Source organism: Argentina silus (genome assembly GCF_951799395.1).
Source record: "Argentina silus genome assembly, chromosome: 2".
In the NCBI taxonomy this organism is placed as follows: Eukaryota; Metazoa; Chordata; class Actinopteri; order Argentiniformes; family Argentinidae; genus Argentina; species Argentina silus.
The window spans coordinates 3,198,189-3,209,871 of NC_139656.1; the positions used below are offsets into that span (position 1 = coordinate 3,198,189).

The 11,683-nt window shown below is 43.4% G+C and overlaps 2 protein-coding genes across 2 annotated transcripts; one reads left to right on the plus strand and one right to left on the minus strand.

The window, feature by feature from the left end:
- The first annotated feature begins 55 nt into the window (after positions 1-55).
- On the plus strand, positions 56-7,215 carry ccdc90b (coiled-coil domain containing 90B). The gene is made up of 9 exons (XM_083664855.1): positions 56-460; positions 595-714; positions 963-1,066; positions 4,628-4,729; positions 4,867-4,908; positions 5,339-5,410; positions 5,635-5,688; positions 5,862-5,976; positions 6,122-7,215. The coding sequence occupies exons 1-9, from the start codon at positions 370-372 to the stop codon at positions 6,175-6,177; spliced, it is 756 nt and encodes a 251-aa protein (XP_083520981.1). The 5' UTR covers positions 56-369; the 3' UTR covers positions 6,178-7,215.
- Positions 7,216-7,226: 11 nt separating this feature from the next.
- LOC310821939 (ankyrin repeat domain-containing protein 42-like) lies at positions 7,227-11,440 on the minus strand. Its single transcript, XM_083694222.1, has 12 exons — positions 11,353-11,440; positions 10,744-10,913; positions 10,313-10,420; positions 10,003-10,122; positions 9,484-9,619; positions 9,020-9,220; positions 8,604-8,744; positions 8,332-8,437; positions 8,090-8,235; positions 7,845-7,959; positions 7,581-7,713; positions 7,227-7,362 (listed from the first exon to the last, which is right to left on the minus strand). Exons 1-12 carry the CDS (start codon positions 11,375-11,377, stop codon positions 7,240-7,242), a joined length of 1,524 nt encoding a protein of 507 aa, XP_083550348.1. The 5' UTR covers positions 11,378-11,440; the 3' UTR covers positions 7,227-7,239.
- Between the last annotated feature and the right edge of the window lie 243 nt (positions 11,441-11,683).

Here is an 11,683-nt window from a genome sequence, read left to right on the forward strand (position 1 = left end):
GTAGTGACATGTCATTTGGTCCCACTTTGTCCCACTCCTCGTAGAATTCAGTTAGATCAAAGAACTATAGTTAGGTGAGCATATTAAGCACATTTTGATCTAGCCTTACATTTATACATTCAAATACACAGATCATCGTCTAAATATTCAGGCTGTCACATTTCGGTTTACGCAGCAGTGCTGCGAGGTTTCGTCAATTGCCGACGATATATCCGGTGCCTGTCATTCGGAGCGAATTGTCCTCTGTCAGAAAAATAACACTTTGTACCTCAACATGAGATAACGCTCTTTGATTGAATCAGACGTACATTAAGGCTACTTTGTGACTTCTGAAACTTCATCAGCAGCATCGCTGTGATCCTGACCAGCATGAACTGCGTAACATTGTTGCGGTCAGTCGTGCGGCACTGTCAGCGGCATCTGTACAATGGCACACACAAGGGAGCACAGAGTTGGAGAGGTAAAGTGTCACAGGCTTACATTATATTTCATCATGTATATCAAATATTTAAAAATGTTCTCGCCACGAATGATGGTTGCATATTGAATGTCTTGGCTCCATCTAAAGCTGTGTGTTGCGTTTGTGTTCCACAGAGTTCCATGTTGCACCACCTGTCGCAACTTTTAACCTGAGAAAAGTGGAGCTGACCCCTTTGGAGCAAAGGAAACTCACGTTCGACTCTCATGCCCTGGTCATAGAGTTGGAAAGCAGTGGTGAGTACATGCTCCAATAGGCCTTCTTTTGTGTACCAAAACCTCCTTTATTGAAGCATACGACTAGTTGACCTGGATGATACATGCTGGATGATTCATGCTAATGCATCTAGTGATGAAATTTGTTGCGTAATGCTGATAGTGCAGTTTAATAACACTGTAGTACACTGTTAGAAGCTTAAACCTGGATATAATGCTAGTCCAATTCTAATTTATTATTATAATAACTTTGCTCTCTTTATTTTCAGGTTTTGAAAAGCGTCAAGCAGAAATCATAGTTGCAGCTCTTGTGACGTTGACAACAGCTAACATGGACATTGTCTACAAAGACATGGTGACAGGAGCTCACCAGGTAGGCAGCCATAGACTCACAACATTCCAATGTTACCTCAGAGAGGTGCTCTGTGCTAACTAACCTGAGCCGGGTTACAGTACATAATGTACCTTGCTGAATCAGAAGACAATCTCAAAGCTGCCACTCCCTATGGCAGACCTGGGCAAACTACGGCCCGCGGGCCACATCCGGCCCTTTGTACGTCCCTGTCCGGCCCGCGTGAGGCCAATCATAAATTATAGGGATGCACCGAAAATTCAGCCACCGAAAATGGCCCAAAAGTGCATTTTCGCTTTTCGGCCGAAATACCTAAATCACCGAAACAACACGGCCGAAACACAATTGTAATGACGCAATTAAAAAGCGCAGCCAGCACACGGTTATCTGGATAAGAGCCAACATGTCTGCGGTGTGGACTTATTTCAATATCTCGGAGAAAGACCCACGGATAGCGATTTGCAAAACATGCAATGCTGAAATTTCAAGAGGGGGTGTATCTGCAAAGAGTTTCTCCACGTCGGGTTTAATTTATCACCTGAAATCCAAACATCCCGATTGCCATTCTAAATATGAGAAGAATGCGGCGCAGAAAAGAAAAGTCAATCCGAGCACGCCCACTCCGTCTGTAGCAGACGTTTTTGAAAAGGCAAGAAAGTTTTCCAGTGATGGGGCCAAGGCAAAAGGCATAACACAAAAAAATTATGGAATTTATTGCCTTAGATCAGTGGTTGCCAACCCATCGATCGCGATCGACGGGTTGATCTTTGAAACATTCCCTGTAGATCCCGAAAATAATAATTATTATAATATAATATTATTTATTACACGGCTCTTCTTAATGCTGTAGATTAGAACGTTCCATTCACTTGAATGGGCCTTCCAAACGTTCGGACAGCGGTCAATTATTATTAGCAACGGTCTGTTATACGAAAATAATTGACCGCTGTCTGTCTGTCAATACTATGAATGGTAACAAATAAATAATAATAATTTATATGAGGTTAGTACACAGTCATAGCCATAAATGCAATGGTTCTAATAATTGACAATCTTTTCTTTCGGTGTTTCGGTTTTCGGCCTTGGTTTCCTCATTTTTGGTTTTCGGTTTCGGCCAAGAATTTTCATTTCGGTGCATCCCTAATAAATTACAACATAAATTAGACAAATATCTGTGTCGTGTTTTATTTTGAAATTTGAAATTTTATTTAGAAAAGCGTTACGTTTGTATTACTTACGTATGGACGTATGTGCGTGCGTGAGCTGTGAGTGAAGGTGAACAGCGACAAGTGACGCTAGCCAAATTACCCTCAAGATGTCGGCTCACGCTAAGAAAAGAAAAATTGATAACGAATGCCGTGTTTTCAACAAGACATGGACTGCCAAGTATTTCTTTACAGAAATTAAAGGTAAAGCCGTGTGCTTAATCTGTGGTACACAGGTCGCTGTGTTAAAGGATTATAATTTGAATCGCCACTACACGACCAAGCATGAGGATAAATACAGAAATCTGTCTGATGAAGAGCACGCGCGGGAGTCTGATGCGTTGCTAGCAAAACTGCAAACCCAACAAGGACTTTTTACGAAACTTCACACCCCCAGAGATGCAGCCGTCAGGACAAGTTATGTAATTTCTCACAAAATCGCCAGAAAAAGTAAGGCGTTTTCTGACGGAGAGTTTATTAAGGAGTGCTTATTGGACTCTGTTGCGCTGATGTGCCCGGAGAAAAAGGGCGCATTTGAGAACGTGTCACTCTCCCGACGCACTGTAACGAGGCGGGTTGAGGACATCGCTGGAAACTTGGAGCTTCAGCTGAAGAACAGAGCGGCCGACTTTGACTGTTTTTCTCTGGCTTTGGATGAGAGCTGCGATGTACGTGACACCGCCCAGCTACTCATCTTCTTACGTGGGATAACTGCAGACTTTCAAATCACGGAGGAGTTGGCAGCCATGCAGTCAATGAAAGGGACAACCACTGGTAATGACTTGTTCACAGAGGTAAATGCATGTTTGGACATGTTAGGACTGAAATGGGACAAGCTGGCAGGTGTGACAACAGACGGTTGTCCAAATCTGACGGGGAAAAATGTTGGACTTTTAAAGAGAATGCAGGATAAAGTGACAGAAATGAACCCTGTGCAGAAATTGACATTTTTGCATTGTATTATACATCAGGAAGTGTTATGTAAGACAGTGTTAAAAATGAACCATGTTGTTGATGCTGTAACTAAAACAGTTAACTTCATCCGAGCGAGAGCATTAAATCACAGACAATTTGTTGCATTTTTGGAGGAAAATGAGATTGAACATGGTGACATAAGCTATCACTGCACTGTCAGGTGGCTCAGCCTTGGCAAAGTACTGAAAAGTGTCTGGGACCTGAGAGACCAGATTCAGGATTTCTGTGTTAAGAAAGGACATGACATCCCAGAGCTTTCAGATGAAGACTGGGTGGCAGACCTCGGATTTGCTGTGGATGTGACTGCACTAATGAACGAACTAAATGTCAAACTGCAGTGCAAGGGCCTTTTTGTGCATGAGATGTACAGTGCAGTGAAGGCTTTCATGAGAAAGTTGCAGCTTATCTCAAGCCAAGTGAAGGACAACATTCTGACCCACTTGCCAACACTAAAGGAAGCCAAAAGATCAGCCGATCACCTCCACAAGTAGTCAACCATGTTAGAAGCACTGCATGCAGAGTTTTCGAGGCGATTTCAAGATTTCAAAACTCTTGAGAGTGAAATGCACATGGTTTCTTCTCCCTTCAACTGCAGTGTGGATAATGCACCAAGTGATGTTCAGATGGAACTCATTGACCTGCAGTCTGACACACTTCTGGCAGAGCACTTCAGGTCAGTCTCACTGCTGGACTTTTACTCCTCCCTCAAAGAGGAGAACTTTCCACACCTGAGGAGGCATGCTCAGAGGATTCTAGTCCTCTTTGGATCTACCTATGTATGTGAACAGACATTCTCAGTGATGAAGTTCAACAAATCCAAACACAGATCCTCTATCACTGATGACCACCTCTCAGCTGTCCTTCGCATAGCCACCTCAGACATTCAGCCAGATTTCAATGCCCTTGTTCAAGCCCAGAACAGACTGGATTATTCTCACTGAAGAGGTAAAATGAGGTGGAAAACATTACAAGTTATTGTTTGTTGTATTGCTGTATTTCTATAAACTTGTTAAGTTGTTTGTTGTTTTTCATTGTTTGTGGAGATTAACAAGTTAAAAATAAATTGCACTGATTCAATAATTGTTTTTGTTTTCTTATTTGACTTATACACCACAATTTCACATTGCCTAATATAAATATTTTCAAAATATATAATTTAGTGCATTTTACAATGGAAGAAAGTTGAGCAGAATTAAGTTCAAGTTATCGTTGGTGTGGCCCTCTGACACAATTCAGGTTTCTCATGTGGCCCCTTGTAAAAATTAATTGCCCACCCCTGCCCTATGGCGTTGCAATCATGCTTTAACATTGGATTACACTTAGTTCACTACCCAAGCTGCAGACATTAACCCCTCTCTATCTCTCTCTCTCTCTCTCTCTCTCTTTCTCGCTCTGTTTTAAGGAGATAGCTCTGCAGCAGATTATGGCTCACCTGGACTCCATCAGGAAAGACATGGTGATTTTGGAGAAGAGTGAGTTTGCCAACCTGCGCTCTGAGAATGTGGTACATAACCTCCTTTTTGTAAAACAATAACTTCCACTTTGTCTGCTCTACCACTCATTATTGCTTTAGGATATCATTTTTCTATAGTTTTCTATTGGTCCATTCAGCCTTTGTAACACACCTGTGTCTCTCTGCAGAAAATGAAGACAGAACTGGATCAGATAAGGAGTAGCCTGATGGTGAGTAGAGTAGTTGACTGTTCTGAATCATTTGAACCTGTTGGTCTGTTCAGACTTGGTCTAAGAATATGGTCCTGTGATTGGATCACAAGTGATCAGGGCTAGATCTGAAAACAGATATTTCCATCCACACCTAAAAAGTGTTCCATCAGCACTCTCAATTGTGTCTGCTTTGTGGTGAGATTCTGTTGCAATGTAGCTTCCAGTCCACACCCGGCCACTTTGATTGGATCTCATAGAATGTGGTCTAGACACAGACCACATTGTCTATAATGAACCTATGTTCAGAGACTTAGTGGTACTGTACCTTTGGTACCCTTGTCTGACACTTGACATCTGTTAGTGATGTCTGATGTCCTGTTCCTTGTCTGACTCTGACATCTTTTAGTCATGTCTGTCTGATGTGTTGTGTTCCTTGTCGTTGCTTCAGGAGGAGAGTAAGAAGATCCGAGCTGAAGCCAAGCTGGACATAAACCTGGAGAGGAGCAGGGTTACTGACATGGTGTGTGTGTGTGTGTGTGTGTGTGTGTGTATGTGTGTGTGTGTGTGTGTGTGTGTGCGTGCACTGATGTGGTTACTCTCGATACATTGAATTGGATGATATGCTTCATTGTGTCAAACCAGAATAGATAAAATAGTGAATGAATGATGCAGTTTTTTGTAACCCCTGTTCTCTGCTGTCTTTCTCTCTCACCGGTCTTATGTGTCTTTCTGTTTCTCCATCAGTTTACTGACCAGGAGAAGAAGCTAATGGAGGCCAGTACAGAGTTTCACCGGAAGGTAATCATGTATTTTATTTCTCAACCATCCCAATGATGTCTACCATTATGTTGGAAACTTGTTCTTGCTTTTTTTTGTTTCCCTGTTGACTCAAACCTTGGCAAAGGTAACAGTTTTCTGGTTTCTGGGCGTGATGAAAACAGTTGAAACCATTGTGTCAAATTTCTCCTCAGAATGCAGACATTGACCACAACACGATGGAGACAACAAAAAATATAGATCTACAGGTGGCCTCCCTGAAAACACTCCTGGAGTCTCTCAAGCTGGAGACCATCCGCTACCTTGCAGGTACGTTGTGTGTGTGTGTGTGTGTGTGTGTGTGTGTGTGTGTGTGCGTGTAAGAACAAGTGAGCCATTGGTTTGTTGAGTAATTACTAAACCAAATCCTAAATAAATTATCTTATGTACCCTACTATCTCTTTTCTCTTTGCAGCGTCCGTTTTTGCCTGCCTTGCGATTGCTTTGGGATTTTACAGACTTTGGAAATGACCATTTTAGCTCTGGGTGTACTACTCAGAGGTCCATCTCCTGCTGCTTTGGATTTTATATTAATTTTATTGTACAGTGATAGCTGAATGCATCGTGTTGAAATGTTTTTCGTACTGTAGTGCTTTTTATTCTTCTTTATTCAATCATGATATTACACTAAGGCATACGATATTGTACAGCTGATGGTATCCCCACATTTTAAATTTTTTAAATTTTATTTCTATGTTTCAGTCAGGACACTAACGTCGGTTTAAACATCGTTTAATGAAAAATGGTAGTACATTAGGTATGGTGTAATTGGATGGCTCCGCTCTGTATAGCTCCCCACCTGAAGTTTAACAATATAAAATACAATAATATAAGGCAGGGAGCCCCTCATTTCTCAAACCCCCCGTAGGTAGGTGAATACAGAGTGACTGAGCGGATGGAGGCTGGGACGACCAACAAGTGAAACTCTCATAGCCAGTGGCGTTACACTGTTTAACCATGGTGGAGTGTTGATTAACTCGGCTCTTTTAAACGTTGTCCCTGAACATGAACGTGATGTTGTTTTGCATAGGTGAAATCAGCTGTCCCTCACCTAATGGACAGCTGCGCCGTTCGACTTAAAGTGTCCTGCCTGAACTTACGTAAACTTCATTTTAATTTGAGCTTTAAACTATGCGATGACACTGTATGACAAAGCATGACCCTGTCACCATCATGCTAACAGATGTATCTGACTGTTGAAATTCAGCAAGTCAAACAATTAACCAATCAATGAAATCAATAATTGGTCAGGGAATCAATGTTTTTACTTAATGAGTCATATACTATATTCTGCCAAATATTTATAAACAATATACAGTATTTATATGTCATAAGACTCCCAGTACAAATAAAATGCCTCAATACAAAACATGTATTTGATTATTCTTTCCAGAATTTAAAGAAATACAAAGTTTTTGTTGATTAATCACACTGATGATCTGTCAGTCTGTAAGTTAAAATGCCTGAGTAGTCTTGTGAGCAATGATACATTTCAAACACACACCCAGTACACAAACACTGATCTTCACATCCTCACATTTCCGTGACTTTTCTCACAAACACTCCTCCAACTTCTCTCATTTTCTTCTTCTTCAGTTTTTTCTTCTCTGCAGTGGGAGCCTCCGGTGGTGTAGTAGCCTCTAGTCTTTTCTCCTCCTGCAGAGACAACTCTTATTTAGTGTGTCTTTTATTATTGCAGTCTCTCATTTAAGATGATTTTCACTGTAGTGTTCATCATTGTCCTACATCCATGTTCTTGTTTGCATCACTTTCAAAATGAGCAATGATGACTCAAACACATGACTAGGAGATGACTAAGTCAGTAGGTTCTCACTCTGTTCACTGAAAAAATGTGTTGATCGCACATCCCCTACCGTAGTGACATGAATACTCTGCAGGGTTTGCTGTAATCGTCTGATCTGTGCTCTGTGCTCGTCTAGCTGGGTCTCCAGTCTCTCTCTGCGCTCTCTTTCCCTCTCCAGCTCAGCCTGCAGTTCCTGTAGGGCACTTTAACAAGACAGCTGGAGGACATTAGATACTACAGCTACTGTAGCTATACTGAAGTCAACCAGAACAAACATATAGAATGTTTTATTTATCAGAAGCTGTGAGTTTTTAGTTTCTGTGAGGTGTGTTACCTTTCTGCCTCTCCGACTGGGTCTGTGTCCTGCAGCTCTCCTCCTAGCTGTTTGTAGTTACTCTGGGCTATCTCCACCTGCCGCCGTAACTCCAACAGCCTCTGATTCGCCCTCTCTGAAGAACACACACACACACACACACACACACACACACCGCATATACTTTTTAGTGCATACAGTGTGTCTCAAAAGAAGTCAGAGGTGATTTCAGAGTTTAATGGAATAACTGTGTTTAAAACACTAACCCCGTCCCTCCTTCCTCTGTGCTGCGGTCCAAGGTACTCCCTCAGAGGGATGAGGGTAGCTCCTCATCTTCCTCTCTCCTTCCTCTTCTTCCTCACCCCCAGAGCCTGCTTCTCCAAGCATCTTAACAGCAGCCAACTGAGCAAACCTGACCACAGACATGCTGGATCAACCTGACCACTTATACCCAACCAGAAATTCAAATGATATCCCCCAACTGACATTAGTCAATGTACAAGCAGACCTTTTAGCTGTGTCTCTAGGTGTCTCCCCTGCATTGTTCCTGATGGTGTGGTCCGCTCCCATCTCCAGAAGCCACTGCAGGCATGTCAGATGACCCTGTCCTGCAGCTGGACACAATCACAGAAAGAGACCTGTGTTCACCTTCTCCCTCCCTTCCATGAGATAACCACTGATTCAATGTAACTCACTTGATGAAAGTCAATGTTCCTCTTCATAGCTCACGACAATACAGTCCTATTAATACAACAAATAGGGAAACTTAAAGTCTCTTGCTTTTGTGCATGGGTGTGGCTCCATCCTCGTCTCTCTCGTTGATGTTGGCGACTCCACATTCCACGAGCTTCCGAAGGGTGGCCAGGTCTCCCTGGAACGCCACAGCATGAGCTGGGAAAGCCAGGGCTGACAGGAGACACAAAGTCCATAAACATCACAAGATATTTGTACCTAGTGAAAAGAGGCTGTATGCTGTGAATGCAATCCATTAAGACCTGATAACTAGACTAAAGCATGTGTTGAATGCTTTTTAGATGTCTGTATTGATGTGTGGTGGTGTGTGGCCTATGATCTATATAACCACCTCTGAGCTCGACTCAGAGATCTCAGAGATATCCTTCCCAACAAAAGGGCTGCAGATTACATTATAATCACAGAGGTGATTGATCAATAAAGAGAAGAAACAAGCCAGCTACCGTCCTGCTCCTGTGAGATGTCAGGCTGTTGGTGCAGAGCGTGGATGCAGTGGAGCACAGGGTGTTTGTGGAACCTCAGGGCCAGGTCATGAGGACTCTCCCCATGGTTGTTTCTGGCCTGTAGAGTCCTGACCAGACCCCCTCCCTTCAAGACCAGGAACTTAAAGCAGAATACGTGTCCCTCTCCTGCAGCCAGATGAGCTACAAACACACAGTTAAAAAAAGTTCTCAAAGAGCCTATAAGTTGAAGAGGACTCTCACCATTTCCACTTCTTTCAGTATTACTACATTAGGGCCTAATCTATTATGTTACAGTTAGTACTTTTGTGTAAGTCATGTATTGATGTCAATGGGAGATTTGTATGAACGTTTGAGTTACGCACATTCATCTCAAATCAGGATCCAGCCCATAGTGTTGCTATCTCAATGGTTATGGTAATGTTATTTCAGCGTTATCATGGTACCAGGTGTGTTTCCATTTTGGTCCGTAGTGTCGACGCTGCCGCCCCACTTGGTGAGGACCTGGAGGCAGCCCACTCTCCCGTGGAAGGCAGCATAGTGCACGGGGGTCCAACCGTTCCCCGCCACACTGTCTGGGTCCTACATTACAACACAGCACCCAGGGTTCATATCAAGGGAGTGCCTTAGGGCACTAAGCAGGATGTACGAGGGCTGGGATCAGCTGGTGTAACTTTACCATCATGTTAAAGAGACATTAACAATAACATTATGGTAGAATAAGAGGTGCAGACAGAGGTGCCTTGTGTAAGAAGGTGCATGTACTACAGGGGAGGCTGGTGGAGGTAGAAATCGGAGGACGGCCTCATTGTCATGCATGGAATGGAATGAGGAATGCCATTCCACATTCCATTCCATTCCATTCCATGTATGATAATGAGCTCGTCCACCAATGTTTACCTCCACCAGCCTCCCCTGATGTACTGTAATATTCAGGTGGGTGTGTACAGTCTAGGTCTACAGACCGCTCCAGTGCGTAGGATGGTCTGCAGGGTGTCAGAGTGGCAATGGGCTGCAGCCAGGTGAGCTGGGGTACACCCTCTTTGATCTGGGACAGACAGGTCTACCCCATTCACTATCAGAGCCTAGAGACAGAGAGACCAGTTACACTTACTCTGGAGACCAGCTACATTCACAATCAGACAGAGAGAGAGAGAGAGAGAGATGTTGTTTGTCTAATAAAATAACACGTTTGAAGTATCTAATTTATTATATTAACAGATTATTATTTGTATTATTATTGTTTTGCTTTCTATGATCAGTGCAGTGCAGTACCTCCATACAGGCCCTCTGTCCTCTGATGGCAGCCAGGTGGGCAGCAGTCCATCCCTGAGGAGTTTTACAGGAGGCATCCGCCCCATGCCACAGCAGCCAGTGGAGACACTGGGAATGGGGACAAACAAAACAAAACCCTCACCTGGTTTAATTGTTGGACCTGTATGTGCGTACACTACCCCAGGTGGTAGGTAGTGCACTCGCCCTAAAACCACAGGGTCATTGATTCAAGGCCTGCTTCGCCCGCCTGTTCCTCCTTGTCCTCAGTCAGTAATGTGCGGTGTGCGCGCGTGTGTGTGTGTGTGTGTGTGTGTGTGTGTGTGTGTGTGTGTGTGTGTGTGTGTGTGTGTGTGTGTGTGTGTGTGTGTGTGTGTGTGTGTTGTGATGGGTCCTCAGTCACTAGACTTTTCTAATGTAGGGTGTGTGTTTACCTCCAGACTGCCTGTCTGAGCAGCCCAGTGGAGGGGTGTGAATCTGTGTTCCTGGTCCACGTCATTAACACCTGCTGCCCCGTCCCTCACTGATGACATGAGTGCTGTGACGTCACTGGCCCTGACCGCATCATGCACTGACAGACATGCTGGACTCCGCTCTGTGATGCCTGAGTTTTACAGTAAAAGAGGAAATACTAGACATTTGCGGTGCCAGTGGTTTGGGTTCATTTGGGTTTCCAGTGCCAGTGCCCGGGACTGCTAGACTCCCCATAAGCACCCCATAAACATCATAAAACTATAGCTTAACATTGGAAAGTACACTTGTGTATGTCTATGGCACCCCCAAGAGTCAAAGAGTAATTCAAACGTTTAGATTTGATGTGTTCATCACACAAACATACAGTGGGCTATGTTAGTTTTAATTATTCTCATTTAAATCTGACATGTAGCCTATAAGAAAATCATATGGAGTTTTCTATGAGAACCGTTTTAAATTTTCTGAATGAGGTTTATGAGGTCAAGTAAAAACTAGTGATTGATCTCCTAGTCCCAACTTAATCTCATATGCACTGGTTGCAAGTAAACAAAAAACACATTCAATCTCACCTGACGACTTTGACGCATTCTTCATTTCGACTGGGTGTGTTAGTGACTTTAAAAAATAAGGACGAGAGTGCACAGAGATCCCCTTCACCTGTTGCTAACGATGAGTGTTTATAGCTACGCACATTTCCTGTGTCCCTCCCTCCGTCCTGTTCCATCTCTGTGGTTGTACTTCTTATATGCATCCACTAGATGGCAGCACAACCCAATATTCGGTGAATACCCAAAAGTGGCTTTTCCCTAGAGTTAATTCATTCATATCATCTGTTACCACATGTACAGTACAGTGCAGTACCTCCATACAGGCCCTCTGTCCTCTGATGGCAGCCAGGTG

What these genes read in the sequence shown, in the direction of transcription:
- ccdc90b (XM_083664855.1), top strand. Translation starts at nt 370, where the DNA reads ATGAACTGCGTAACATTGTTGCGGTCAGTCGTGCGGCACTGTCAGCGG. An exon ending in CATAGAGTTGGAAAGCAGTG is followed by an intron (nt 715 to 962) that starts GTGAGTACATGC and finishes CTTTATTTTCAG; the next exon opens with GTTTTGAAAAGCGTCAAGCA. An exon ending in GACCATCCGCTACCTTGCAG is followed by an intron (nt 5,977 to 6,121) that starts GTACGTTGTGTG and finishes TTCTCTTTGCAG; the next exon opens with CGTCCGTTTTTGCCTGCCTT.
- LOC310821939 (XM_083694222.1), bottom strand. Translation starts at nt 11,377, where the DNA reads ATGAAGAATGCGTCAAAGTCGTCAG. An exon ending in AGCCACACCCATGCACAAAA is followed by an intron (nt 8,438 to 8,603) that starts GCAAGAGACTTT and finishes GATTGTGTCCAG; the next exon opens with CTGCAGGACAGGGTCATCTG. An exon ending in AGAGTATTCATGTCACTACG is followed by an intron (nt 7,363 to 7,580) that starts GTAGGGGATGTG and finishes TTGTCTCTGCAG; the next exon opens with GAGGAGAAAAGACTAGAGGC.